General features: G+C 41.7%; 1 protein-coding gene across 1 annotated transcript; it reads left to right on the top strand.

The window, feature by feature from the left end:
• Positions 1-21,798: 21,798 nt before the first annotated feature.
• Positions 21,799-25,365, top strand: SNAI2 (snail family transcriptional repressor 2). The gene is made up of 3 exons (XM_005152554.3): positions 21,799-22,052; positions 22,626-23,171; positions 24,125-25,365. The coding sequence occupies exons 1-3, from the start codon at positions 21,974-21,976 to the stop codon at positions 24,304-24,306; spliced, it is 807 nt and encodes a 268-aa protein (XP_005152611.1). The 5' UTR covers positions 21,799-21,973; the 3' UTR covers positions 24,307-25,365.
• Positions 25,366-25,844: the final 479 nt, after the last annotated feature.

Raw genomic sequence — 25,844 nt, forward strand, 5'->3', positions numbered from 1 at the left:
CCTTCTCTTCTCCAGGCTGAACAGCCCCAACTTTCTCAACTTGTCTTCATACAGGAGGTGCTCCAGTCCCCTGATCATCCTCGTGGCCTCCTCTGGACTTGTTCCAACAGTTCCATGTCCTTTTTGTGTTGAGGGCACCAGAACTGCACACAATACTCCAAGTGAGGTCTGACAAGGGCAGAGTAGAGGGGCAGGATCACCTCCTTCTACCTGCTGGTGATGCTTCTTTTGATGCAGCCCAGGATACGGTTGGCTTTCTGGGCTGCAAGCTCACACTGAAGCTGGCTCATGTTCATTTTCTCATTGACCAACACCCTTCAGCCCTTCTCTGCAGGGCTGCTCTGAATCTCTTGTTTGCCCAACCTGTAGCTGTGCCTGGGATTGCTCCCACCCATCTGTAGGACCTTGCACTTGCCATGGTTAAACTTCATGAGGTTGGCATCAGCCCACCTCACAAGTGTGTCAAGGTCCCTCTGAATGGCATTCCTTCCCTCCAGCGGATCTACTGAACCACACAGCTTGGTGTCATTGGCAAACTTGCTGAGGGCACACTCAATCCCACTGTCCATGTCACCGACAAAGATGTTGAACAAGACCGGTCCCAACACCGATCCCTGAGGGACACCACTCATTACTGGTCTCCAGCTGGACATTGAACCGTTCACCACAAGTCTTTGTGTGCAGCTGGATGAGCCAGTTCTTTATCCACCGAGGGGTCCATCTATCAAACTGATGTCTCTCCAATTTAGAGACAAGGATGTCATGTGAGACAGTGTCAAACACTTTGCACAACCAGGTAGATGATGTCAACTGCTCTACCTCTGTCCATCAGTTCTGGAGTACATCATAGAAGGCCACCAAATTGGTCAGGCAGGATTTCCCCTTAGTGAAGCCATGCTGGCTGTCACCAAGCACCTTGCTGTTTTTCATGTGCCCTAGCATGTCTTCCAGGAGAATCTGCTCCCAGATTTTGCCAGGCACAGAGGTGAGACTGACTGGTCTGTAATTCCCCGGGTCATCCATTTTCCCCTTCTTGAAAATGGGGGTTATATTTCCCTTTTTCCAGTCGTCCGGAACTTCACCTTTCTGCCATGATTTTTCAAATATGATGGCCAGTGGCTTAGCAACTTCATTCACCAGCTCCTTCAGGACCCGCGGATGGATTTCATCAGGTCCCATGGACTTGTGTACATTCAGGTTCTTAAGATGGTCTTGAACTGTATCCTCTCTTACAGCGGGCCCAAGGTCTTAATTCTCATAGTCCCTGCATCTGCCTTCCAACACTTGGGTGGTGTGGTCGGAGCCTTTGCCAGTGAAGACTGAGGCAAAGAAGTCATTCAGAACCTCAGCCTTCTCCAAATCCTGCATAGCCAGTTCTCCCGAAAGCTTTCAGAGAGGGCCCACACTGTTCCCAATCTGTCTTTTATTTGCAATGCACCTACAGAATCCCTTCCTATTATCTTTAACATCCCTAGCCAAGTTAAATTCTAACTGGGCCTTAGCTTTTCTAACCTGGTCCCTAGCTTCCCGGACAACATCCCTCTATTCTTCCCAGGCCACCTGTCCTTGCTTCCACCTTTCATAGGCCTCTTTTTTCCTTTGAATTTTTCCCAGCAGCTCCTTATCCATCCAAGGAGGTCTCCTGGCCCTCCTGCTGCACTTCCTTCTAGTTAGGACACAACACTCCTGAGCTTGGAGCAGGTGATCTTTGAATATCAATGAAGAGTCTTGGGCCCCCCTACCCTCTAGGGCTATATCCCATGGATCCTTACTAAGCAGGTTCCTGAAGAGGCCAAAGTCTGCTCTCTTGAAATTCAGGGCAGTGAGCTTGCTGCACACTCTTCTCACTGACCTGAGGATCTCGAATTTGACCATCTCAAGATCGCTGCAAATACTTATGTACATTATATTACATTTTTTCCTTCAGAATTTGGGTAATGTTACAATGATAATATAAACTGATGCATACTTCTATTTTACATCTGTTTAGTATTTAAACTAGGAGAAGATATGCCTGTTTTTTCTCAAGGCATAAAATCAGACAGACAGATGGTGAGCGAATCTAAGTTTTAGTCATTCCTCCACTTTGCAAACAATGGCAAAACTTGATGAGTGAATTAGGCAGATTATGGATATCAATCACATAAATATTGCGGAGTAGCTTAGAAGAACTTATTTCTTCATCATTCTTTTTCTAGTTTTATAGCAGAACATTTGTCTTCAGTTTTATGTATAAATATATGACCAACTATGTAATTGATTTGTCTCTCTATTTTGAAAGCAGCTTAAAATGTGAAGAACTGATCTCACTGTATCTTGAAAAGCAAAAGTATAAAGAATTCAAGGTGGCCAGTGTTACAGATAGATATGTAAATGCTAAAAAACACACACTCCCTAAAAAAGCACACATTTATTTTGGATCAGTTTGATGCTTTGCTTTAGTGTGAAACGCTTCCAAACAGAAAGTTACTTTTCTATATTGGATACATGGAAAGTGTGACAATGTGAACAGAAGAGAAAATGTATCTCTTCTGAATATCAATGGTAATGGATGAAGTATTTTATGAGTCATGCATCTCTTTGGAAATATAAAACCATGCAAAAGATTAAGTGATTTTTCAAAGTTTAGATAGAAGTTGTTGGATATCAGAATCACAAGATAGTTGTATGCTGGTAGATAAAGTCATATCTCACTTTCATAATACTAAATGCAAAGTTCCAACTCTTTAACAGGAAAAGGTCAGTTCCATGGTAATTTTGATGAGATTTTCCACAAAAAAAAAATCTTTTATTTCTTTTTTTTCTTCTTAGTCATACTAAATAGGCACATGGGGGTCTTTCTTGGAATTTTTATGGAACAATTTTGGTGATTCTCAAAGCTTAGAATAAAGAAGTCACAAAATAATTGCCAGTCATAGATACAGTAGCTAAATTTTGTAAGATTCATCCAATACACCATTCTGCTACAGCAGATCTAGTCTCTTTTCCTTGTTTTATTACACTCCTAGGTCTACTAAAGGCTGGATTTCCCAAGTGTGATAAGTTGTTACAGTCATGCAGACATTACGTGATTTGGGATTCATTCATACCTGAGTGCCCTGGGACTGCAAAATTGATTTTGTGTAACATAAAAGCTGAGAGGCACAATTTATATGAAATGAAACTATTAACAGCGTTATACTTTTTTTTGCTTTAAAAACTTTGCATATAATGGCTACTAACAAAAATCTTATTGCCAAAATCATATACAAACAAGCTTATCACTGAATCACATCTTAACTATATTCATGGGAGGGAAACTCACATATCTGTTTAATTTCTTGATATTTATCTTTCTGTCTCTTTCTGAAGACACAAATTAGAAAGTCACCTTTCTGAACATAATTATGCAATGTCCATTTCATACTTTTCTCCAGTAATGTACACCTATGGATTTTTTAACATTATGGTTGAAATTATTGATTTTAGTGCCATGAAACATTATCCTCTTTAAATTCCTTTGCTAATCATTTCCTTTCATTTACACTTTGTCATTTTACACCCTTCTATATTGCCCTATTTTCAGTCATTATTTTATTATTGCACCCTATTCCCTTTATAGTTTTGTCTATATTTTTCATTTAACATCCTGTCCCCTATCTTGTTAAATTCTATTTTCCTTTAATTTCAGTTGCATTCTCTCCAATGTGATTTTACCCACCTCATTTATTTGTATTGTTCTGTGTCACCCAATATTTTCCAGAGTTTATTTCCAGATTCTGATTTTTTCAGTTTCATTTACAATGCATTTTTTTTGCAGGGAGAGAGAAGGGGATATTTTCATATGTGAGAATATTTTATCTATTTTAAAAAGGATTTTTTACCATTAATCTAATTTTTCCCTTGGATTTTAAGACAAAATATTGACACTTTTGCACAAATTTCAAAGTTAATGAGAATCTACAGGCTAACTTAGAAACTGCTGGAGTTGGTTATACTTTTAGTAGTAGATTTCAAAAGGCAAACATTATACAAATTGGTGAAAATAGGTCACTAGTTTTTAACAGAAGACAGCAGGATGGTATATGTATGTATATGCAAATAGACTTTGTTGCATAGCTGTTCTTTTGACAATATCAAACAGCCACTTCCTCTCATAAACTGTGTATTAGATTCCTTATGAGAAGATCTGCCCTTGAGAAGGAAGTTAAGCACAGGGACTTCTGCTGACTTACAATGCTACATGCTTCTCCTTGAATTCTATTTTTTGAAATTTGAATTCTAAGTCTCCATCTTTCCTGTGCACATCAGTGCAAAGCTGTGGGCATTATGGCCTGATCTCCATGAAATCTCTTCCTGTTAATGAATCATATTGACATAGCAAAAATAAAAGACGTATTTTTTAGATGTGAGTAAAGCTTTTTCTTTTGACATAGAGATGTTATCATTTCTTAGTATTTATTATATGATCAATAATGTATGACACAATGTATACATGTTAGGCCAATCTAGGTGAATGCCTTCCTCATGACACTCTGATACACATAGTAGAGGAGGAATGAGAAACTACGTAACACTAATATTTTTAAGGTAGACTTCAAAGGTAACAGATCCAAAGAAAATTTGTAAATGAAACTAAAGGAGGTGCTTTTCCCTTCTGGTCTCCCCACCCTCCACACACACTCTTCTTGGCCTTAGGCTGTCTGTCTTGTTGATATTGCTCCCAGTATGTCTATGTCACAGACTAGAATGACAGAAGTAGTATACTCCAGCAGAGACAGATGTAGCTGGAGGTACTTTTTTTCCTGTTTTTCACTGAAGGGTGGACTTTCAGGTGGAAATCTCAGCCTGAGGATCATGGCCCATAGGTTGAAAGAGACTTCTTAATTCAAGGTCTGTTCTTTCTGACCGCACAAGCACATATCTACGCATGAGCACCTCAAAGAGCCAATTCACCACAACATATTTGGATTTTAACACATACAGGGTGGTTTCTGGCTTTTGCTGCATTTGCTTGTGCTTGGTGATTGATTCTGTAGACCTTCTATTTAATTTTCAAGGAGCTATGCAAAGCAACTGTATATTGTTTTCTGAGATGGATATGATTTGGTTCAGTGCTGCCTATGAGATCACATTTTTGTATCTTGACTACGACAGGGGGTTTACTGAGCAAGTCTGTAACTCGTGTTGTGCTTCCAGCAAAGGGAGATGTAGGAGGCTTTGAGGGTAGTGACTTCTTCATTCCTGGCTTTCTGTGCCTATATGACATTAGACAGAGAAACTATAATTTTATGATAAGCAGATCAGTTTTAAAGACGTAGCTTGACTCCCTTAAAAGTGTTTTAGCTAAGCCTACTTTACTCCATGCTGAAATTGCCAATACTTGATTCTTAAGCAAAGCATTAGCCCCAGTATTTGCATTTAGAGAAGACTTGGGACCATAAATTTGCATCTGATCCTATGAGTACTGATTATATGACTCACCCAAGTTACTTCATTTCTGGAAACCCTACCATCTTTCCTTTAAAAGAGGAAGACAGAGAGTTTTCTGTCTTTTAATACCATGACTCTGTGTTTTATAGACTCATTAATAATCCTAAAACTAATTCCCATCTATGTGCAGTTAAAAAATGCACTTAAATCAAAGCCATGCTTCAGAGCAGGACTGCTGATGAGCTCTGAGGGAAGTAGCATCCAGACAAGAATGTTGAATGTAATTCCTTATATATTCCCTGTGCTGGCCTGAGACAAGAATCTCTGTACATGACTAATTCATTTTCAAAACCAGCATTGACCAAAGAGAAAGATTCTTCTTTTCTTTTAAAAGTAATGTTTCGAGGGATCTGATCTGTGTCAGAACAGGGCACTGGCTGAAGTAAATTGATAAAGGAAACGCACTTGCTACACAAGACATGGTGAAAGTCCAAGACCTAAGCATCAGATTACAAAGACAACAACTCGTCGCATGTCACTCACCAGGAAAGTGCCTTTCATAATACAATGATAATATATTATACTTCGTGTTTTCCTATGGGTTTACTTTGGGTTTCAAAAATAGAAGCAGCAAAACATCCTTCTTACATTATAAGAAATGGAATGTAAATAAGTAAAGGCCTTAAATAAGTAAATCCTGTTTTTTTCACTCGAACAAGACCCTTGACAGAGTTAATGTGTTTTCTTTTGGTTTCTCACTATCTTGACAAGCAGTAGAGAAGAATTAGCTGTGGTGATTCTTCTGCTCTTACTGACCAGTGTCAACACCTTCTGCAGCACACTCTGAGATTGGGATTTTTTTGTTGAGGATGGAATAAATCAGCAGAAATGTCACATCACAAGCTGGGGAGAAAGAGTGTGCAATGCCAGAATATGGAATGTATTTGTCAAACACAGCAGGAACACACCAAGAAAAGTCTGTATTATATCACTCCAGCTCCAGGTCTCAGTCCTTAGTATAGGGTTTGGCTCTGTAATAGAAAAGCTAGAAAGATGCAATTGTGCATGGAGCCCTCACTAATCCCTGAGGAGTTTATGTGTCAACATAATATAGTCTAATTTTAACTTTCCTACTTAAAATGCCTTTTAAGGTGATCCAATGAACTGAGAAAGCTCTTTCCTCTGATGAGCACCCTAGTTCACCTCCAGTCCAGTAGGTTCCAGGTACAGGCTATAACTGTAGACCTTCCAAACTGTCCCTGCAGCTGTTTTCTCAGGATGAGAGGACAAATCCTGTTTGCTCTTTCTGCTCCCTGCAAATGGGTATCTGACAAGAACACTCTTCAAGTACAACAGAAGCTGCTTTCTTCAGCTGTCTCTTCCTTATGCCCTGACACACCCCCGTATAGGTTTTTGTGCAGGGAAGATGTGCTCAAGGCAGCAAGAAATAATAACACACCAAGTGACAGTATTGTTAAGCTGAATCATGCCCTTAAACATTCAGCCTACACATTAATCATTGAGTGACATCCATGATTCACTTCAAAATTGGATCTGACTAGTGCACTTAATTTACCTACTGCACCAAACAGCTGTTCAGCTTCTGCTGAATTTGAAAGCAAGTGTAATTAGTGCATGTTCACTGCTGCTTCCTCATTACATTGCCAGCCCATATCATTGGAACAGTTAATTACTGCAGAGACAATGGCTTGACTTACCTGATATAGTACATGATTATTCATCATTGATTCATTTTTTCTTCTTCAGTGGTAATTTTATTAACATCCCTGACAGTACTTAACAGTGAATCCCCCTGATCTTTTGTGTTATTATGTCTTCTCAAATGTTGCTCAAATTCTCCAGGTAGACTGCTTCTCTAGATTTTAATGAGACATGAACTATAACATCAGTTGATGCTGCATGTAACCAAAGAAATAACTTAATTATGCATTTCACAGCAAAATGTGCTCTTCAGTCATTTCCCATCTCAGCTGTCTTTGTACTTTGGGACTTCCTCCTTGCTCACAGACCAAAGGCCTCCTGATGGAATTGCCTTCTTTCAGTGATGGCTTAAAAATAATGCTGTGAAGAAAATGAAAGATTGTTCTCAGTAGACCCGCAACACTCCTATAGAGGGGTTTTTTGTTGGCTTGGAGTGTGATTTTTTAGCTCCCCCATGCCTCAGTACTCCATTACTAAAATGGCAGTAGCTGGCTTCCCATCCCTGCCTATCAGATGTCATGGGCTCCTCTCAGATACAGCCTCTTTCCTCCAAAGGAAGCTCTGTCTGGACAAAATGTTAGGACTCTACATTTATCAGTGACCTCCAGGCTGGTGAAGGACAAATTGCAAAATACATCTCTGCCAGTCCTGGATATTTCTGCAGCAGATCAGCTGTGCTGTGCTGGCACGGTAATACACCATAATTCTCAGGAATAACAGATTTAGTCATTGATTGCACATGTTTGATATTATTGCCAAGAACCTGCAAAATAGCCGTAAGCTGTCCTGCTGCATCCTTCTCCCATCACAGTGCAGATATACCTGGTTACTTTGGCAAAGGAAGGTTACCATAGTAGTTGCCTAAGACAGGTTTTAGCAGTTCGCACAATGCTGCACATTCATCATCTTCTTCACATGTGAAATCTTACTGCTTCTGGAAGAAAAAATGTAAAGAACCAAGATGTCAAGGTGGTTGAAGTCCCCCATAAGAACAAGGGGCTGTGAGCATGAGGTTTTTCCTATTTGTCTGTAGAGTTCTTCATCCACAGGTTCCTCTTGATCAGGCGGTCTGTAACAGATCCCCAACAGCAATGTCTCCCATCACTGTTTTCCCCTTAACCCTGACCCACAAACTTTCTGCTAACTGATCACCTGTCCCCAGAGAGAGTTCCATACTCTCCAGCCTTTCCCTAACACAAAGGGCAACTCCCCCTCCCCTCCTACTGGGCCTGTCTTTTCTAAAAAGCCTGTAATCTTCCATTCCAACACTCCAGTCAAAGGAGCCATCCCACCATGTTTCTGTGATGCCTATTATATCATAGCCCCGTAGATGTGCCCACATCTCTAATTCCCCATGTTACAGTAATTTGTATAGAGGCATCTGAGCCAAGCTCCAAATGAAGCCAGCTCATCTGCTAAGTGGCTGGAATATCTCTACATTACTCCGAGCATTTAATATAGGTGCTGGCAACTGACTGGGTGTGTTGGGATGGAATGATGCTCCCCTCCCCCAACACATCTAGTTTAAAGCACCCTTGATCAGCCTGGCAAGCCTTCTACCAAAACAGCTCTTCCCTTTCTTTATCAGAACAGCTCCACCAGACCCCAGTAGGCCTGGCCTACAAACTTGGGTCCCATGTTCAATACTCCCAAGCCCTTCATTATGACACCACCCTTTTAACCATTTATTAACCTGTCCAATCCTCCTTGCCTTTGGAAGGTCCTCCCCTTTATCCTGAAGAATTGACAAAAAGACTATCTGAGCTCCAGAGCCCCTGACCACCTCTCCCAGAGCTCTGTAGTCCTTCTTTATACTCCTCAGGCTACTACTGTCTATATCTCTAGCACCCACATGGATCACTAGAAGTGAGTAACAGCCAGTGGGACTTACTAGAGCAGGCAGCCTCTCTGCAACATCCCTGATCCATGCCCCAGGTAGGCAACACATCTCCCTGCAACCAGGTCAGGCCGACAGATGAGCGCTTCTGTCCCTTTCAAAGTAGAGTCCCCTACCACTATGATTCACTGCTTTTTCCTTGCAGCACCAGTATAGATCTTCTGTACCAGTGCACCAGCCAACTGTTTCTGGTGCAAGTGCATTTCCTCATTAGCCCCCTGCAGGACAGCAAAGCAGTTGTGGGTGGGGACACTAGATTTAGGCGGAAGCCCCTTGCTATTAATAGCCCTCTTCCTCCCTTTTTTGTTTTTTTTTGTTTGTTTGTTGGGGGGGGGGGGGGGTTGGTTTGGTTGGGTTTTTTTTGTTACTAACTCCCAGTTTCCCTGATCAACAGCCTCTTTCTTTCCTCCATGAGTTAGAGGGGAAGCATGAGGCCCCTGTGCTGTTTGGGCCTGGAGCAAGCAGTCCTGCTTCCTCTCAGCTTCCCTGACATCTTGCAGCTTACTGACAGCATCCCGTAGCTCAGCCACCTGCTGGAGGAAGACCTCCATCAGGGAGCAGCGAGCGCAGCCCTGTCCATTCTGCACCTTTCCCTCACCAGACCAGTGCAGGCACTCTCTACCCTCCCAGGTCTGCACTGCAGCTTCCCCTCTCATCCGCTCTGTCTGGGTGCCTACGCTGGCCACCGCCGGGGCAGCCAGAGCAGAGCTCCCAGACCAGACCCTGGTCATGAGGCGAGTGCTCACTATCCCGTTCAATCTGCCTCACAAACTGCTTCAACCCACTCTGTTCGCCGCGCTCCCTGGGGCACCTTTTAACCACAGCTAATGCCACTCCTCCTGGCTCCATCCCCTGTGAGTCAGGTGCTGGCGGAAGCTGAGCTGCTGGCTTCTGGGCAAGTCCTGTCGAGGACTTGGGGGTCCGTCGGTGGCTCTCGCCGCTCTGAGGTGAGGCTCCTGGGAGCTGATCTCCCCCCTCTCCGGTGGTGAAGGTGTCCTCTCACAAGCTACTCACCTCAGCCATGATGGGTATGCTTCTCCCTTTTCAGCTGACTCTTCTACATGGATTTCTTATCATTATACATTTCACAACGATCCCCAAGAAAAAGGCTGCATGAGCAACTAAGCAGTCCATAAACAATAAATTGTAAAGCAATATGTGACCTGTACATCAAACCATGTGGGAGCTCAGAGCTGCATAAACCAGCAGATACTGCTTTTACATACTATACTGTTCAGTCTCATTTTCAGTAGGCTTTAAAGCTGTTTCAGTATTAGCTAATTTGTTTTTTTTTTCCCTCAAACTGCCTTAGAGCATAAGGTTATTTTGGGGTACTTCATTTCATTCCATAAGGAAAAAGTGATTGAGTGAGACAAATCACTGCACGGAATGTAGTAATTTGGCAGTCACTAATGACAGGGGCACAGATCAAGTTAAACTTAAGGCAAATTTACCTTTCCTAGAGGTGCAGCCTCACAACCTGCTCAAGTCTTGAAGAGCTTGAACTTCACATCAAAGCAATCTGCTCTGCCTGTGGATAAATAAACTGGAGATTAAACAAATGAGCAATTTCTAGCAGCTAGTAGAGCCAGTGTTATCACCCACGTAAATATTGACTCATTTATTAAGAGTAATTAATGAGGAAAAAAACTGAAAGAAAGGAAAAAAAGTGAAAAGCAATCTTCTTAAAGGCCTCGAAGGCTTTGCTTTTCTATGTTCTGTGTTTATCAGTGGTCTAAACTGGATTTTGCAATGCACATTTTCTCCGCTGGTCTTTAGAATTTCGGCAAAGCATTTCATACTTATTTCAGCTCATGAATTATACACTAGCACATGACAGGAGCAATTCATTCATATCTCTGTTTCACCAGGAGGCAGAGAAACAAAAAACCTTAACTCTGGCTTGAGACTTTGTTTATCCAGCACACAACTTCTCAAAATGGTACCTCAGAGGTTTACCCTGCAAAATGATAAGGGCACATTTACAAAAGGTACAGGAGCAGAATAGGTAAACTGAGGAGAAAGGACAAGCACACAATAACGTGGCACCACCTTTTGCTTCTGGGGTGGGAAATGACTCAGCCTTGAAGGAATTTCAGGGCACATGTTCCAGCTGTGTCTGCCTTCTGCTCCTCCCTCCATTCGCTTGTCATCAACCTCTTCCAGCTCTGGATTTTTGTCCAGACTTCAATCCACTCCAAGGCACTACTAATCTCCTCATTAATATTGCTTGTGCTTTAAAGCAGTAGTCCTCAGACCTTCTTGGAAGACAGGGAAATGCTATAAGCCTTATTTTAGAAATGAGAAACAGCAACCGAAGTACAAACGGCAGTAATCTGCTTCAGAACTGGCATTCATTTCGCAGGATGCAGAAACATGGAACACATTTCCCAGGGTGAATTGAATCAAGCCTTAATCACAGAGATACCTTTCATCTTGAAATGAATCTTTCATCTTTTTTTTGGACTCCTGCTGTAACTTGAGTGCAAACAATGTAAGATAATCTTTAGAATTTTAAGGATGTGACTCCAAGGATGTGGTTCAAAGGTCTCTCCATTTGCAATATAGATTATATAGTGTCACGACAAAAGTTTTATTTTCATTACTGAAGTAAAGACCAGCTACAGAATGCTTGTTCACTGAGATTTTGCAACAGGCCACCTCCTCTTGCAAGTCTGTATTACTTCCACTTCAAAAGATGTCAGCTTGTCATACTGGTTACTCATTCTTCTCCCCGGTGATGCTTATAATATGGGATTCAACATTTCATTTTACCACCTGTTTCTATCATGTCTGCCATGAGGAACAGTGAGATATTTGGGGTCAAAGGTAGTGGTTTCCTGGACATCGTAAATATCTAAGTCTTCTTGAAGTCATTTACTAAGTACCTAGAGCTTTTTCAATAGCTATGTGGATAAGAGGAGGAGGATAGCAATGGATAAGAGTCCAGGACCAAACAAATACAGAATAAACTGAGATAGATTATTTATAATGAATAAATGAAGCTGAGATGAAATCTTAAGGAGCACAGATAGCAGTGAAAAAAATCTATGACCTGAATTTTGTAAAGTCACTGACTGATTTAGAAGTTTTGAAATTACACATGATATAATTACAGCATAATTCAAGTAAAATACATCCATTTTTTCTTTTTTTTTTTTTTTCCCCTGGACAGATATATGTTAGGACACAATACACAGTACAATACATACAACTTGTTAGGAGGAAAAGACCTGTTATAAAAAAAGGTGCAGATGAGGCAATAGGGAGAAGATTTGTCCTGTTTTAATGTCAGCATTCAACATCTTGTCAAGTATTTTTTTCAATGAAGAATCAGACTGATTTCACAAATATGAGCTATGCCTGCACTAGCAGATGAAACAGAGACAAGGCACAGGATTACAGATGCCTACACTGCTTATTTTTTAGTGTTTTCCTAGCATGGTTTTGGACTTTGTAAGCATTAACCTCCTTACAGCTAAGGCATAGGCATCATTCAGCATTTTACAAGACACTTTCTAACAGGCAATTTACCTGTATCCACTTTGTTTCAGGGGAAAAAAAGATTGATTTACACATGAAGATGTGAGTCAGCTGTGATGCTGAGCCTAGATGCAGTCTCTAACCTCTTCCATGTAGTAACATACATATCTATATCTACATATATATAATTTATCCGTGGCACTGAAGTCGTCTCAGTGTTATTATCCAGCAATTACCCTTAAACTCTCTTGGCAGTGGTCAGTCCAGAAAAGGTTTCTCTCTCATTGTCTCTTACAGCAGTGAAGCTTAAAGATGTAACTCGCTAAGAACTAAAGCAGGAGCAAGAAGTAGAAGAAAAGGCAGTACAGTATGAAGCCAGACTTCTTGATACACACTACCCACAAGCACAGACTGGCTGCGAGCAAAAACACAATCTGAGCAGAGATGAAGGTAAATCCTCAACAGCCTCTGAGAGAAAGGCTGGTGAGATGCTGTGAGACCATACTACCAGGTGGCAGTTCTGTGGCAGAATGAGCAGTATTAAACAGAACAGAACAAGGCCGTAGAGAAACACTGCTTTTATATCCCTCAAAAAGGAAGAAGAATGAGATACTTATACCACAAAATTGAGATCACTGGCATCTTCATGTAGCATTGGAGGCGTAAAAATTATCTCTCTAGAGACAGTCATTCATGATGCACTTCATACCACCTTGCAGAGATAGTTCTGAAAGAAAGACTAATCCTGCCTATGTGTTTCTAAACAGGAAGAACAGGAAAAGTAGATGAGCAGTGACAGCCACCACTGCAGAGGAAACATCCAGGAACATGGGAAAGGAAGTTAGAGAGACAGATCAGCAAAAATTAAGCTGGTTAAAAAATCAGCCGTACTACCATAGCTATAACTGGACTTTCGATCAACAACAGATCCAGTTCTAGCCCATGTGCAGTGACAGCTGCAGCTCACTCCTACAGGTACTGGGACTTCACAGCATGAGGGTGAAGTATGGCCAAGTGCTGGCAATACGCAGCCAAACAGTTTTGAAGCTGTCAGGTGGCTACGTGAGCTGTTAGCACAGACATTTAAAATAAACAAGCAAACCAAAACAAAACAACCAAAGTAGTTGATGCAAAAGTGGTGCCATTGCCAGAGAACATTGCTAAAGCAGGACATCAGTTTAGCTGAAATATGATGTCTGACTGTCCCCACCATGAAAGGAAAAGATAATAGTCCCCCTGAGCCCTCTCTAGCAGCCTAACAGATACAAACTGTAAGGAGATTGACTCCTCCAGCACATGCTGTAGTCAACTGAAGGCTCTCACAAGATCTAGTAAGAAACCTGAAGTGCAGACATCCCTCAGGCCTGGTAGAGCTGCAGAGGAAGGAACTGGGGAAATCAGAAAGCTGAGACACCTTCACACTCACAGAAACCAGAGCTGGCAGCTGTATCTTTTCATTCTTGCAGCCTTTAGTACTTTTATGGTGGTAGAAAGCCCTTGAGAATGTCTTGGATGTTTGGGAAACCTCCTGTCAGGAACAGAGCCCTGCAAAGGAGTCACTGCGTGGTAATCCTGAAGATACACTGCTTGATTTGTCTGGTACTAAAGAAATCTCTGGTTGCAATGTTGAAAATGGGCTCTGGAATGCTGAATCACCCAGTCCCTGACAATCTGCACTATGCCTTTTGCCAGGTACTGCTAAAGTGAAAAAAAAAAGCTCCAGACATCAGCCTGCCCTCAAAGCTATTCCAGTGATAACAGATAAAGACAGAACAGACTTTCAGACGTGAGGCCTGCAGCTGGCAACAGTTATTGTCTAAGACGACAGCAGAAGATAGCATAGGATGTCTTTATCAAGCTTAACAGAGCCAGAAGCAGAGTACTAGTCTGAATCCAAAGAAGCTGGAGCCCAGGAAGGCAGAGATCTTCACTATCAGAAATGTCTGGGGTCCTGAGAACTTCCAAACAGACCTCAAGAAATGGAAAGACCAAGTTCTTGAAATACATGCAAGAAATTATAAGAATAGCCAAGTATAACATTTGCCTGAAGATCCACAATAGTAATAATGTTAAATGAGGGATTGAAGAATAGGTAATACAGGTGGTGAACCAGCCTTGTAGCACTGCTATCGTTTTGAGCAGCAGGGGTTACAGAAGGTTCTTAGACTTGAGGATGAAACAGAAGAGTAACAAGCAAAGCCAGCAGCTCTTGCCTTCTGTTGCCACAGCAAAAATGATAAATTTATACTGAAACAGAGATACTAACTCTGTGGAGTGACATCATCTGTTCCTTCTGAAACACAAAGATAAGTGTCCCAGCTGTTAGCAGTGCAACTACAGTGCACAGCACTGAGATGCCAAGAGTTGGATAGATGGAGAAAAGAACTTACGAGTTTCAGTCCTTTGAACGAGTACATAATTGATATTTCACAGCCAAAAAGACCATGAACTTTGACAACTCGGTATCATTACAGCCAGGTCAGACGTGGCTGTGAGCAACCTGGTCTAGTGGAGAGCATCTTTGCCCATGGCAAGGATGTTTGAACTAGATGATATTTAAAATCCCTTCTATCCCCAACCATTCTATGATTCTGTGATAAATAGGGACACTCGCTGATCCATTAATTTAAGATAGCTGTCCAAGAAAGTTACATTTCATGGTTGATATGCCAGATATATTTCTGAGTACTGAGTTCAGCAACAGAAGATCTCTGCTGCACCCCAGCATGCAGCGTGCTGCTCCACACACCACTTCTCAATAGAGCTCTTGACACGGAGCTGGCTGCCAGGCAGTAAAACTCTACTCCAGGGCTGGTCATGGTGTGAAAACTGAATGCCACAGATGCCCAACACACCTGAAAGGATGAATGGAGCTTACATTTGCAGTTTCTGGCTGGCAGTCACTATCTTGATGACCCTCACTCAAAAAAAAAAAGGTTGTAGGCAACCTGAAAGTGTATTTGGCAAGGTAGGGCATGCTTGAGAGTGGATTCTGGGCTTCTGCAGGGTGAAAAAACACTTCAACCATTGCATTAAGTATTTGGTATAAGAACATCAGAAGTAAAACCTAGGCAAAACATAGATTAACGAATCTGAGTACTCTAGTCCACCAAGATATAAGTTTTTAAAGGTATCAAACTACTTTTATTTAATCTATGAAAGGTGAAAAAACTATAAAGCTACAGTGTACTGTGGATAAAGATCATGTCAAAATAAATGGTATTTTAATAACAAAAAGTATACCCTGTAAATCCTTTTTTTGTCAGAAAACTCTGTAAATGAATACAATAACAGTTGTTACATAGGAAATAATGCAGCAGCTTGTGCAGCATTTGGAGATAGTAATATAGGCTGTTCAACAGAAGGACACTACAAGAGTTAATTAAAAGTACACTTAAGAACCAAGGTTTTGAAAATTTCAGTCTTAATCTCTTCCCACCTCAATTACTAATTTATAAAATAGGTGTAATAACCCTTTCTCTCCCATAAATAGTTATCATGTGATTGAATTGTCAGGGTTTGAAATATGGTCACAAGAATATGTACAAAATTAAGTATATATAGGTAAATAAATACATTGCAAATACCCATAGAATCATAGAACAGTTTGGGTTGGAAAGGACCTTCCAAGGTCATCTAGTCCAACCCCCTGTAAGGAGCAGGGACATCTTCAGCTAGATTAGGTTGCCCAGAACCACATCCAGCCTGGCCTTGTGTGTCTCCAGGGATGGGGCATCCACCACCTCTCTGGACAACATGTGCCAGTGTTTCACCACCCTCATTGTAAAGAATTTCTTCCTTGTGTCCAGCCTGAATCTTCCCTCTTTTAGTTTAAAACCATTACCCCTTGTCCTATCACAACACACCCTGATAAAGTGTCTCCCTGTCTTTCTTACAGGCCCTTTTTAATTACTGAAAGTCCACAATATGGTCTCCCTGGAGTCATTTATTCAGGCTGAACAACCCCACCTCTCTCAGCCTTTTCTCATTGGAGAGATGCTCTAACTCTCTGATCATTTCTGTGGCCCTCCTCTGTACCCTCTCCAACAGGTTCATGTCTTTCCTGTACTAAGAACTTCCAAATTGCAGGTGGGGTCTCACCAGACCAGAGTAGAGGGGCAGAATCACCTCCTTTGATCTGCTGGCCACGTTCCTTTCAATGCAGCATGCACGATGCATGACAAGTAAAAGTGTACACCTCTGTCATACACACACACAGACCTGCCGGAGAAAAGCACAGAAATCTCCACCAATGCTTTGCCTCACTTTGCTGTAGGCTACAAATACTGACTCACAGCCCCCAGAGCCACAGATCTCAGCCTTATTAACAAATTCTGGAAGTGATTTAGCCATTCCTATACACCTCGTAACCACTCCCAAAGTATGGGGTCCCCCGTCTATGCTTACCCATCAGCTGCCTGGCCGTGGTGCATCCTGAAGGCTAGGGAACCCCCAGTTCTCGGGCTGGCCACACGGTGGGGCGGCTGTCCCAGGGCTCGCTCCCGAGAGCAGCCGGCTCCCGGAGGTGTCTGTGCCCAGCAGATGGCTCTTTCCAACCGCGTAAGGCTTATGCAAGCCCTGTCTTCTCTCCCTGGATCCCAAGGTCAGCGTTTCCAAAGCTTTTGTTCCTCCTATGAATAACGCCAGTGGCATACTGGCAGATCAGGAAAACGTCATAGGAGGCAGAAAGCATTGCTTTCCAGAGTGTAATAGCTTTAGCTGGGATGTAACACACTTGTTTAATGAACGCTTGTCACAGCACTACACACAGTCATATTTATTGGACTAGAATCTCAATTCTGCTTGAGTAAATCTGAAATAGCTCAGCTGTAGCCAATGGAGATAGTACAGATGGGAATGACAGGGGAATTTGGCCCATTGTTAAATATCTTCATGGAGAAACAATGTAGGAAAATTGAACTTTGACCAGGTTCCTTCATTGTGAGCTAAATTGACTCGAAATTGAACCCAGTAATTTGGTGAAGTTATACAGGTGTGAAGGAGAGAGAGCACAGAAGCCAGTCTTGTTTGAACTACTTGGTCCAAAAGGAACCATTCTGCACCTTATTAATAAATGCAAGTTTGTTTGCAATAAACATAATTTATTCATACATGTGCATAAATTACAGATGGGCTTAGACCTCTAAGAGACTCACTTCAAAGCTCCTTGACTTATTGGAAAGTTCAGACTGAATCAGATTTTGTGGTTCAATCATCATCTCTTAAATAGGCTTAAAATGGAATTACAAACCTGAATAAACCAAAACATGGAGGAGCACACAGTTCTATAACATGTCCTGAAAGAAAACCCATTTTTAATCTTTCTGAATCTCAGATGTTTAAATCCCATTACAGAACCGTATTTTATAATTCTGACTTAAAATTACTGATATTAGAAAATATGCATTTATTGGTGCAAAACATTAAGAATGTGGAGATTTTTTACTTGGAAAAACATTCCAACATGCACAGATTTATTCTGACCCACTGAACTTTAAGCCTACAAGACTGAATCTTGACACGATTTCACAACAGTCCTTCTTTATATTTGCTTCCATTTCTGCTGATAGTTCAGGTCAGCACTTGGAAGGATGAGAAAAACATGAAAGATAAGGTATCCTAAAAATGTATTTCAAAAAATTTCTTAAAGCGTATATGTTGGAGCAATGGGAAGGAATACCATTCCCTAACTGTTTCCCTCTACTGTGTTAATTTTGGTCTTCTTCCTCTCTGGCATCCAACCTAATCACAACTGAAGTACTCCTTACCTTCTGGCTCTACTAAGCCTTTCGTGCTTCTGAATGTTGCACCATTTTCCAAGATACACCAGCTGACACTAAGGGTAAAATATTAAAGCACTCAGTGACACTGAAGCTGAGTAGATATGTTATACATTTAACTGGCTATTGAAAACTGATTTTTGTTTCTCAACCATTTCACACTTTCCTTTGAAATGTAGGAGGCTTATGAATTATAAGAGCTATACTGTAAGTGTGAGATACTTGCACTTTACCCCTTCTGGGTTGATGTTGTCACCTGCCTCAATAAACTTCTGGAGCTATTTTTTGTATGCCTTGCTGTGTTTGTATGCCCTGGGGGTTCCTCTGAACCTTGCTGTGTCGCCTTCCATGGCTCCACGGCAGGTTCAGGCAACATGTGCTTAACAGTACTGCCTGTGAAATACACTGTGCTCTGGGAACAGTGGTCCAGCATAACTCATTTAATATTCTGAAGTGATTCTTCTGGGGTTCATTCAGGTATTTAACATTTTCTGATCCACAATCTTGCTTGTAATCGATGCTTAGTAAGGATATAAATGCTATCATAAGAACTAAGCTGATGATGTCTTAGTTTGGGTCCTTCTTCTCTCTTTGATAACAAACATAGATCTATCACCCTTTCATCTCCAGAAAGCTGAGTAACAAAAGTTGCTGCCCTTCTCAGAAAGCCTGACAAGGAAAGGGATTCGGTGGAGCTGACAGGAATGGGGAGAGTAAAGTGAGGCTCACAGGTTGTTATTTGTGCATATGAACAAGTGGCTTGAAATGAAAAAAAAATATATATATATAAAAAGAAATAACTCTTTTCGGCTGCATGGTTGGAACTTTGGTCCTAGTCAGTAGCTGCAAAGTGCATGCCAAGGTTTCAGGCAACAGAATTGCTCTGATCATTTCCTACCTGCTTTGCAGAACTGCAATTAGCAGCACAGTGGCATTAACAAGAGAGCTTTACATGAGCTTTCAAAGTAAAAACTTGAGGAATCCCTAAAAGACCAACTACTTGTAAAATGTGAGAGGGAGGCTCTAGGCCTGGGTTTTTGGAGGTGGGTGCAAGGCTTTGCCTGCAGGCAGAGTGATTGCCAGAGCTATTCACCACCTTCTGCAATCCCCGAACCACCCTGGCTCCCCCAGGGAGGGGAAACCTCCCGTGTTCTGCACTCGACCTTTGTATTGCCTTTCTTGCAAGAGGATGGATGCTGCACGTCTCCGGGTGCCCTCTCATCCACATTTGCTGTAAACACTCAGAACACCTGTTTACTCTGACTCACCTACTCATGCAGACTCTCCCTTTTTTTGACAGCAGACCTCACTCAGGTAGTATGTGCTGCTAATATCCTTTCAGGACCGTGTAATAACATGCCTTCTATCCAATTCCTAACATCCTTCAATCAGCTCAGCCAGTGGGCTAACTGCTTACCCTCCTGTGATTTATATAAGTGCAATTAATTTAAACTGCATCACTCCAGTGTTATGCTGGTGAAAATGCCCCGAGAGGGAGTACCTCGCTGGTGAATCAGACCCTTTGCTTTTAACAAACATACAAAAGAACAGATCCCGAGCCAGTGAAAATCTGCATGGCTCCATTCATTTCAACACACAAACTTAAACCAGCTCAAGGTCTGAATCACAGCTCATGTAACAGACTATTTAGATACAGACTAATGCCTCACATCCTGAAATGCAATGCTTTCCCAGAGTTGGCAGGGGACAGGGACTTCTCAGAGCAGAGCTAAGAGAGTAGCAGGACCACAAATGCAGCCTTCTGCAGAAGGATTTCTTAATCTCTGTGGAGCTGAGAAAAGCAACAGTTTGTGCCTCTGCAAGCACTGCTCTCCTCCACTCCAGCTGCAAAGCAGGCATCTGGGAAGTCCCTTTCTTTGCCACTTTCCTCTCCACTTTCCTCCTGTAGCCTGGGTGTGTTCCCTGCAGTTTGGAAATCCATGTGACACCTTTGCTGACAGGCACCAGAGTCAGATGCTAAACAGCTGAATCTTTTTAATCAGTTCTTGAAAATGGCTAACTTTCTCTGCACTTGTTTTGGCACCCTGAGATTAAGAAGTCACACCGCTTGATAAAGCACTTTACACTTACATGTCTTAACACAACCAGAGAGAGACTTTTTTTCTCCCCCTTCATGACTATTCCAACACCTGCTGCAGAAGAAGGGCTGGGGTGGTCTCTGTAAAACAGCCCTCCTGCCTCCTCCCGACAGGACAGAGCCCTAGCAGCACAGCATACCGGTATGTGCCCAGGCAGGTGTAGTTAACAAACGAGGAGGAGGGGGAAGGGGTGCAGAGGGCAGACCAAGAGTCAATCACAGTGTAATTTGTGTTAGAAATTCTCCAGTGTTCAGCTATCCATGTTTTCCAAATGCAAATATTTTAAAATTAAAAAAAAAAAAAAACAAACCTATCTGTAACTGTCTCCTCTAAATCAATCTAGATAACCAGGAAATTCTGTAGCACATTTAAGACACTTTCATCCTAAATTAAATACATAATACAGATTACACCTTCATAGGAAGTCAAGAGGTCCTAAACACACTAATGGAGAGGGACGTTTAAGAGACATTTAAATTACTGAGTCTATAATTTGGGGAGGGCTGCTTATCTGTGCATCTTTTAACTGCTTTGGGTAATTAGGAAAATTTCCTTGGCAGTGCTCTAAGAGGGTAGGCAAAAGAGTGACATAATTACTCCCAAGGAAGGAAAGGTCAAGGTTTTGCATTCTGCAGACTTTTAAAGTAAAAAATTAAAAGAGAGAGCTCTTCCTATGAACACTCTGAAGCGGTATGCATATTATATAAAACCTATCAGCCTGCTCTGAAATGTAATCTTTTCCAGGGCTTCTCCCTCTCCTTGAGCTCAGTTGCAGTATCTTGCTGGCCCTTCTGCCTGGAAGGGCAAAGGCTAGGGAGGCAGGCTGCTCGTCTCCAGCCTTTCCTAAGTGCAATCATTCAAAGGCAGTTCCCAAGTGGAGCAGGCACACAGTCAGTTCAAAGGCTTCCATTAGCTCTGCCGGCTAACTTGTTATCTTGTAATATCCCCCCTTCTGCCCTTAATGAACAGTTTGTTCCATTGTAATTCTTACACATCTGGAAGCCAGATTCGTTTTGAAAAAGAAAAGAAAGAGTAGAAGTTTCAGTGCCTGTGACTTAGCCAGATCTCCTGTCAGCTGAATCAGTAAACTGACCTTTTTACAAAGTACTCTGACCAGCACATTTTTCTAGACTGAAATTCTACAGAGCACACCATACACCCACTTTGCAGCAAGGACAACGCGCTCTGACCACAGCTCCTCCATTCACAGCTGTCTCCAGCGGGAGGAGCTGAAACCTGAACCAAACCCTCCGAGCAGGGATTGGATCCCTCTCTTCAGCAGCCAGAGAGCCCTCCCAGAAAAACAGCCTGTTTGGAAAAGTGCTTGAGAACATCCTGAAGTGATTGGAGGAGAGGAAAACCCTTCCCCCCTGCACCTGACTAGTGGGTATTTACAGCAGTTTTCAAGGCGCCTCTGCACTGCCGCTACACACAGCCGGAGTGGATGGACTGCGCGGGGCAGGCAGTGCGATAGGGACCGATGCGCTCGCAGTGATAGTGTGTGTGTGCTGCGCACCCGCTGGGACCGCTACACCGACCCGCGAACAGAGCCTGGGAGAAGGGAAAGCCTTGCATCCAAAATGCCGCGCTCCTTCCTGGTCAAAAAACATTTCAATTCATCCAAGAAACCCAATTACAGCGAGCTGGACACTCATACAGGTAACAAAACGAAATCTAATGCCACCGCGTTGCTTCTAAGGTTGCGCTCATTGCGTGGCAGTAATGAGGAGGGGTGGGATAGCTTTTCAGGCTTGAGAGAATGGGTTAGTTTGTTTCTAGCTCTTTTTTTTTTCTTTTGCTTATAAGGAAGGAGTTTTAAGAAGTATGTCAGTGCTGCCCATAATGAATCATGAAGGTTTGAAAGTTTGCTCATCCACTTGAACTCAAGTTACTTGGAGTGGATTTTGCATTTTCCTGTAGTGTATCTGCTGGTGGTAGAATTAGAACTTTCATACAAATCCTTCAGGAAGTTTCACTGCTTCGTTGTACCAGGCTTCATAGATTCAGAAAGAGCATGCTGCCTTGAAAAGACGTTCCAACTGTAATTTGTCTGTTTAAGGGCACTGTCTCTACCTATCAGCATATATGTATGAAATAGTATTTCCTTAATGCTCCTTATATTAAATGATCATGCTGTTTAATTTATACACTTTTAATACCCAAAGTGTTCATTTTGCTGCCTCTTGAAATACTTTTTGGTTCTCTTACCTTAAAATTTTCTTCTTTCTCCAGTGATTATATCCCCATACCTGTATGAAGGCTATCCAGTCCCTATCATACCACAGCCAGAAATCCTGAGCTCAGTAGCTTACAATCCCATTACTGTGTGGACTACAACTGGGCTGCTACCATCTCCATTACCCAACGACCTCTCTCCTCTTTCTGGATACCCCTCATCTCTGGGAAGAGTCAGCCCACCTCCACCTTCTGACACCTCCTCCAAAGATCACAGTGGTTCAGAAAGTCCCATTAGCGATGAAGAAGAAAGAATCCAGTCCAAGCTTTCAGACCCCCATGCAATTGAAGCTGAAAAGTTCCAGTGCAGTTTATGCAACAAGACCTATTCAACTTTCTCTGGCTTGGCCAAACATAAGCAGCTGCACTGTGATGCCCAGTCTAGGAAATCATTCAGCTGCAAGTACTGTGACAAGGAATATGTCAGCCTGGGAGCGCTTAAGATGCACATCAGGACCCACACACTACCTTGTGTCTGCAAGATCTGTGGCAAAGCTTTCTCTAGACCCTGGCTACTTCAAGGACACATTAGAACTCACACTGGTAAGAACAGCCATTAAAATTGCTGTCTCTTATTGCTATAATATCAGGATGCCTTCTTGCTATTTTTCTCCACAGGTGAAAAAAGCAGCAGTGTTTCTTTACTAACCTTGAAAAGCATCCTCAAAATTTCGAATGTGTCATTAAAAGGCTTAATTCTCCCTCTTGGAGGGGTGGTGGGAGGGAGTGTAGCATGGTCTCATAACTGTGGGTCAGATGCTGGTCTAAATCAGCATTGCTTCCTTGATAGTTTTAGGATGATTTAGCCCATTTCCACTAGCTGAATGTTTTTCTTTAAGGATTTTATGTTAACTCTCAGGCTGTGGAAATTGCTAACTTTGAGAAGGCTCCAGCTGACTCTGAAATGAAGAGCAAAACCAGAAAGGCAATGTATGAGGGGCTACCTTCTAGCTCCTTAAGTAGCTGGCACGTTTTGCATGCACTGGGTCAAGTCCTTCAGGATTAGAAATGCATTATCACTGAAGCTGGGGATGTTTTTCTCTCTGGAGGCCAAAACTTCATTTTTGAGTGTAAAACTGGGTACAATGTAATGTCTGTACAGATGTTTGCTGCTTTTCTGTCAAAGCCCTTGACTCCAGTACCTCACATAGCTCTAAGCAGAAAAAGTTCTAGGAAAATATCTGAAACTTTTGGAGGAGCCCAGCCTAAAAGCACTGCAAGCACCTGTGGCTGCAGGAGGTGTCAGCAGCTTCTCCTCTGAGACTGCACTTAGCCTCATATTCTGCAAAGACAGTTCTGCAAGTACAGTCAGCAGAGCTGAAAGCTATTGTATCTGTGGTCCCATTAACCTTTCATTGCACATTCTTTATTATAACAAATCCTTTCTGCTTGTTCATTTGTTTCTTCTGATACCAGCAAGCTTTACCTGTCCTACACATGTATTTCTTCTTTTTTTTAAAGCTTTATCCTGTTTTCTCTTGATGTTTCCTTTTTAGGAGAGAAGCCGTTTTCCTGTCCTCACTGCAACAGGGCTTTTGCAGACAGATCCAATCTGAGGGCTCATCTGCAGACCCACTCAGATGTGAAGAAATACCAGTGCAAAAATTGCTCCAAAACTTTCTCCAGAATGTCTCTTCTGCACAAACATGAGGAATCTGGCTGCTGTGTAGCACACTGAGTCATGCAGTCAATGTTTACCTGGACTCGATGCATTTCTCCACTCCTGTTCCAAATGATAAGTGGAAATCCAAAGGCGTTTTCTCATCTCCTTTTCAGCCAAAAAAAAAGCCCACAACCAAACCAACACCAAACAATCAAAAAAACCAAACAGTGGAAGAACTTAGAATGTCAGTAGAAATGAGCTTTAAGTAGTTTCTGTTCAGTCGCACATCCACATTCTTAAGTGTGAGTTCTGAAATATGGGGAAAGACCATGCATGACATTTCAAGTAGATCTAAAGAAGCATTATTGGCTTTCTTCATAGGTGAAGCCAAATGTAGGTTGTCTTTTCTTGCTTAGAAAAGGCTACAAAATTAACAATACGTTCCTGCCAAGCCATTTCAACCAAAGAAACAGTATTTTAAGTGGAACTCTCAGTAAAAATACTACCCAAGTGAATCTTGCTGGACACCATTTGTCTCAGGTGCCTTAAAAAGTATTCCAAGTTTACCTTAGTAAATGTTTAATATTATTCATTGCTGTGTTTTTATTTTATTGTATTAGAAGCCAAGGCCTTCATTAATGATCGAAAAAGCTTTAAAACTGCATAATTGAGGAAAAAAAAAACACATGTAAGAGAATGTATGAAAAATTGAAAGCCACAAATTAACCGCATGTGCCTTGTTTTAAAGAATCAAAAAGACTGTCACTTCACACATTCCTGGTGCATGCTTGACCACCTGTAACATGGAATAGTTCCTCTAAACTTTAATCTTTTTTAAAAAAACGGGAATAAGTGCAAGAGAGGGGTTCACGGGAGTTTGACGATTATTTTTTTTAAATGCACAAAGGAAATGCAATATTTTCAGCATTACCCCTCCAAGTGCCTTTTTTATTGATGATTTTGTAAAGTATGTGGACATAATGTAAATATTTTTATTTTTATATGATTGAATGTGTCATGAATGAAAGCGAATTGTTGCCTCTAGCAGCATCTATAGAGAACTTGAAGAAAGTGTGAAGTGAAATTTATGTTGTTTTCTAGCCACTTTTTTACAATAAACATTTTTAAGTAAGATTTCTGTTGTTTGTTCTAATTAAAGAAAACAGCTGTGTCTGGTTTATCAAGGCTTTGAAACACAGAGAAATGCAAATATCTCTACACAACCAAATGTAGATAAAAGCGGATTTCAGATGCCAATCCTTAGTTTAGCCTTACTGAACATTAGAAAGGCATATACCCATTGCATTTTAAACCATTTAAAACCATACAGAGCATTTCTCCAGAATCACTGCTTTAAAGCACCCTTGCTTTTTTGCTACTTACAGTGGTATGACAATATTGTGAAGTATATTTTTTCAAAAACATTTAAAAGAAGCTTCTTTCTTTAATTTTAACAGTTGAAAGGATGCTACTAGGGCAGCCTTTTATAATACTTTTCCCAAGACTCTCACATTAGGAAATCTGGACCTGATCCAAAGTTCATTAAAGTCAGCAGAGTCATATAGGTGTTCAGTAACGTTTGCATGATGTTCTTTTAAAGTAGTAGTCAAGTC

This window comes from Melopsittacus undulatus, chromosome 1 (genome assembly GCF_012275295.1).
Source record: "Melopsittacus undulatus isolate bMelUnd1 chromosome 1, bMelUnd1.mat.Z, whole genome shotgun sequence".
Taxonomy (NCBI): domain Eukaryota; kingdom Metazoa; phylum Chordata; class Aves; order Psittaciformes; family Psittaculidae; genus Melopsittacus; species Melopsittacus undulatus.

Coding starts and splice junctions, on each gene's coding strand:
- SNAI2 (XM_005152554.3), top strand. CDS start 21,974: ATGCCGCGCTCCTTCCTGGTCAAAAAACATTTCAATTCATCCAAGAAA. Junction 22,053..22,625: donor CGAGCTGGACACTCATACAG/GTAACAAAACGA, acceptor TTCTTTCTCCAG/TGATTATATCCCCATACCTG. Junction 23,172..24,124: donor ACACATTAGAACTCACACTG/GTAAGAACAGCC, acceptor TTTCCTTTTTAG/GAGAGAAGCCGTTTTCCTGT.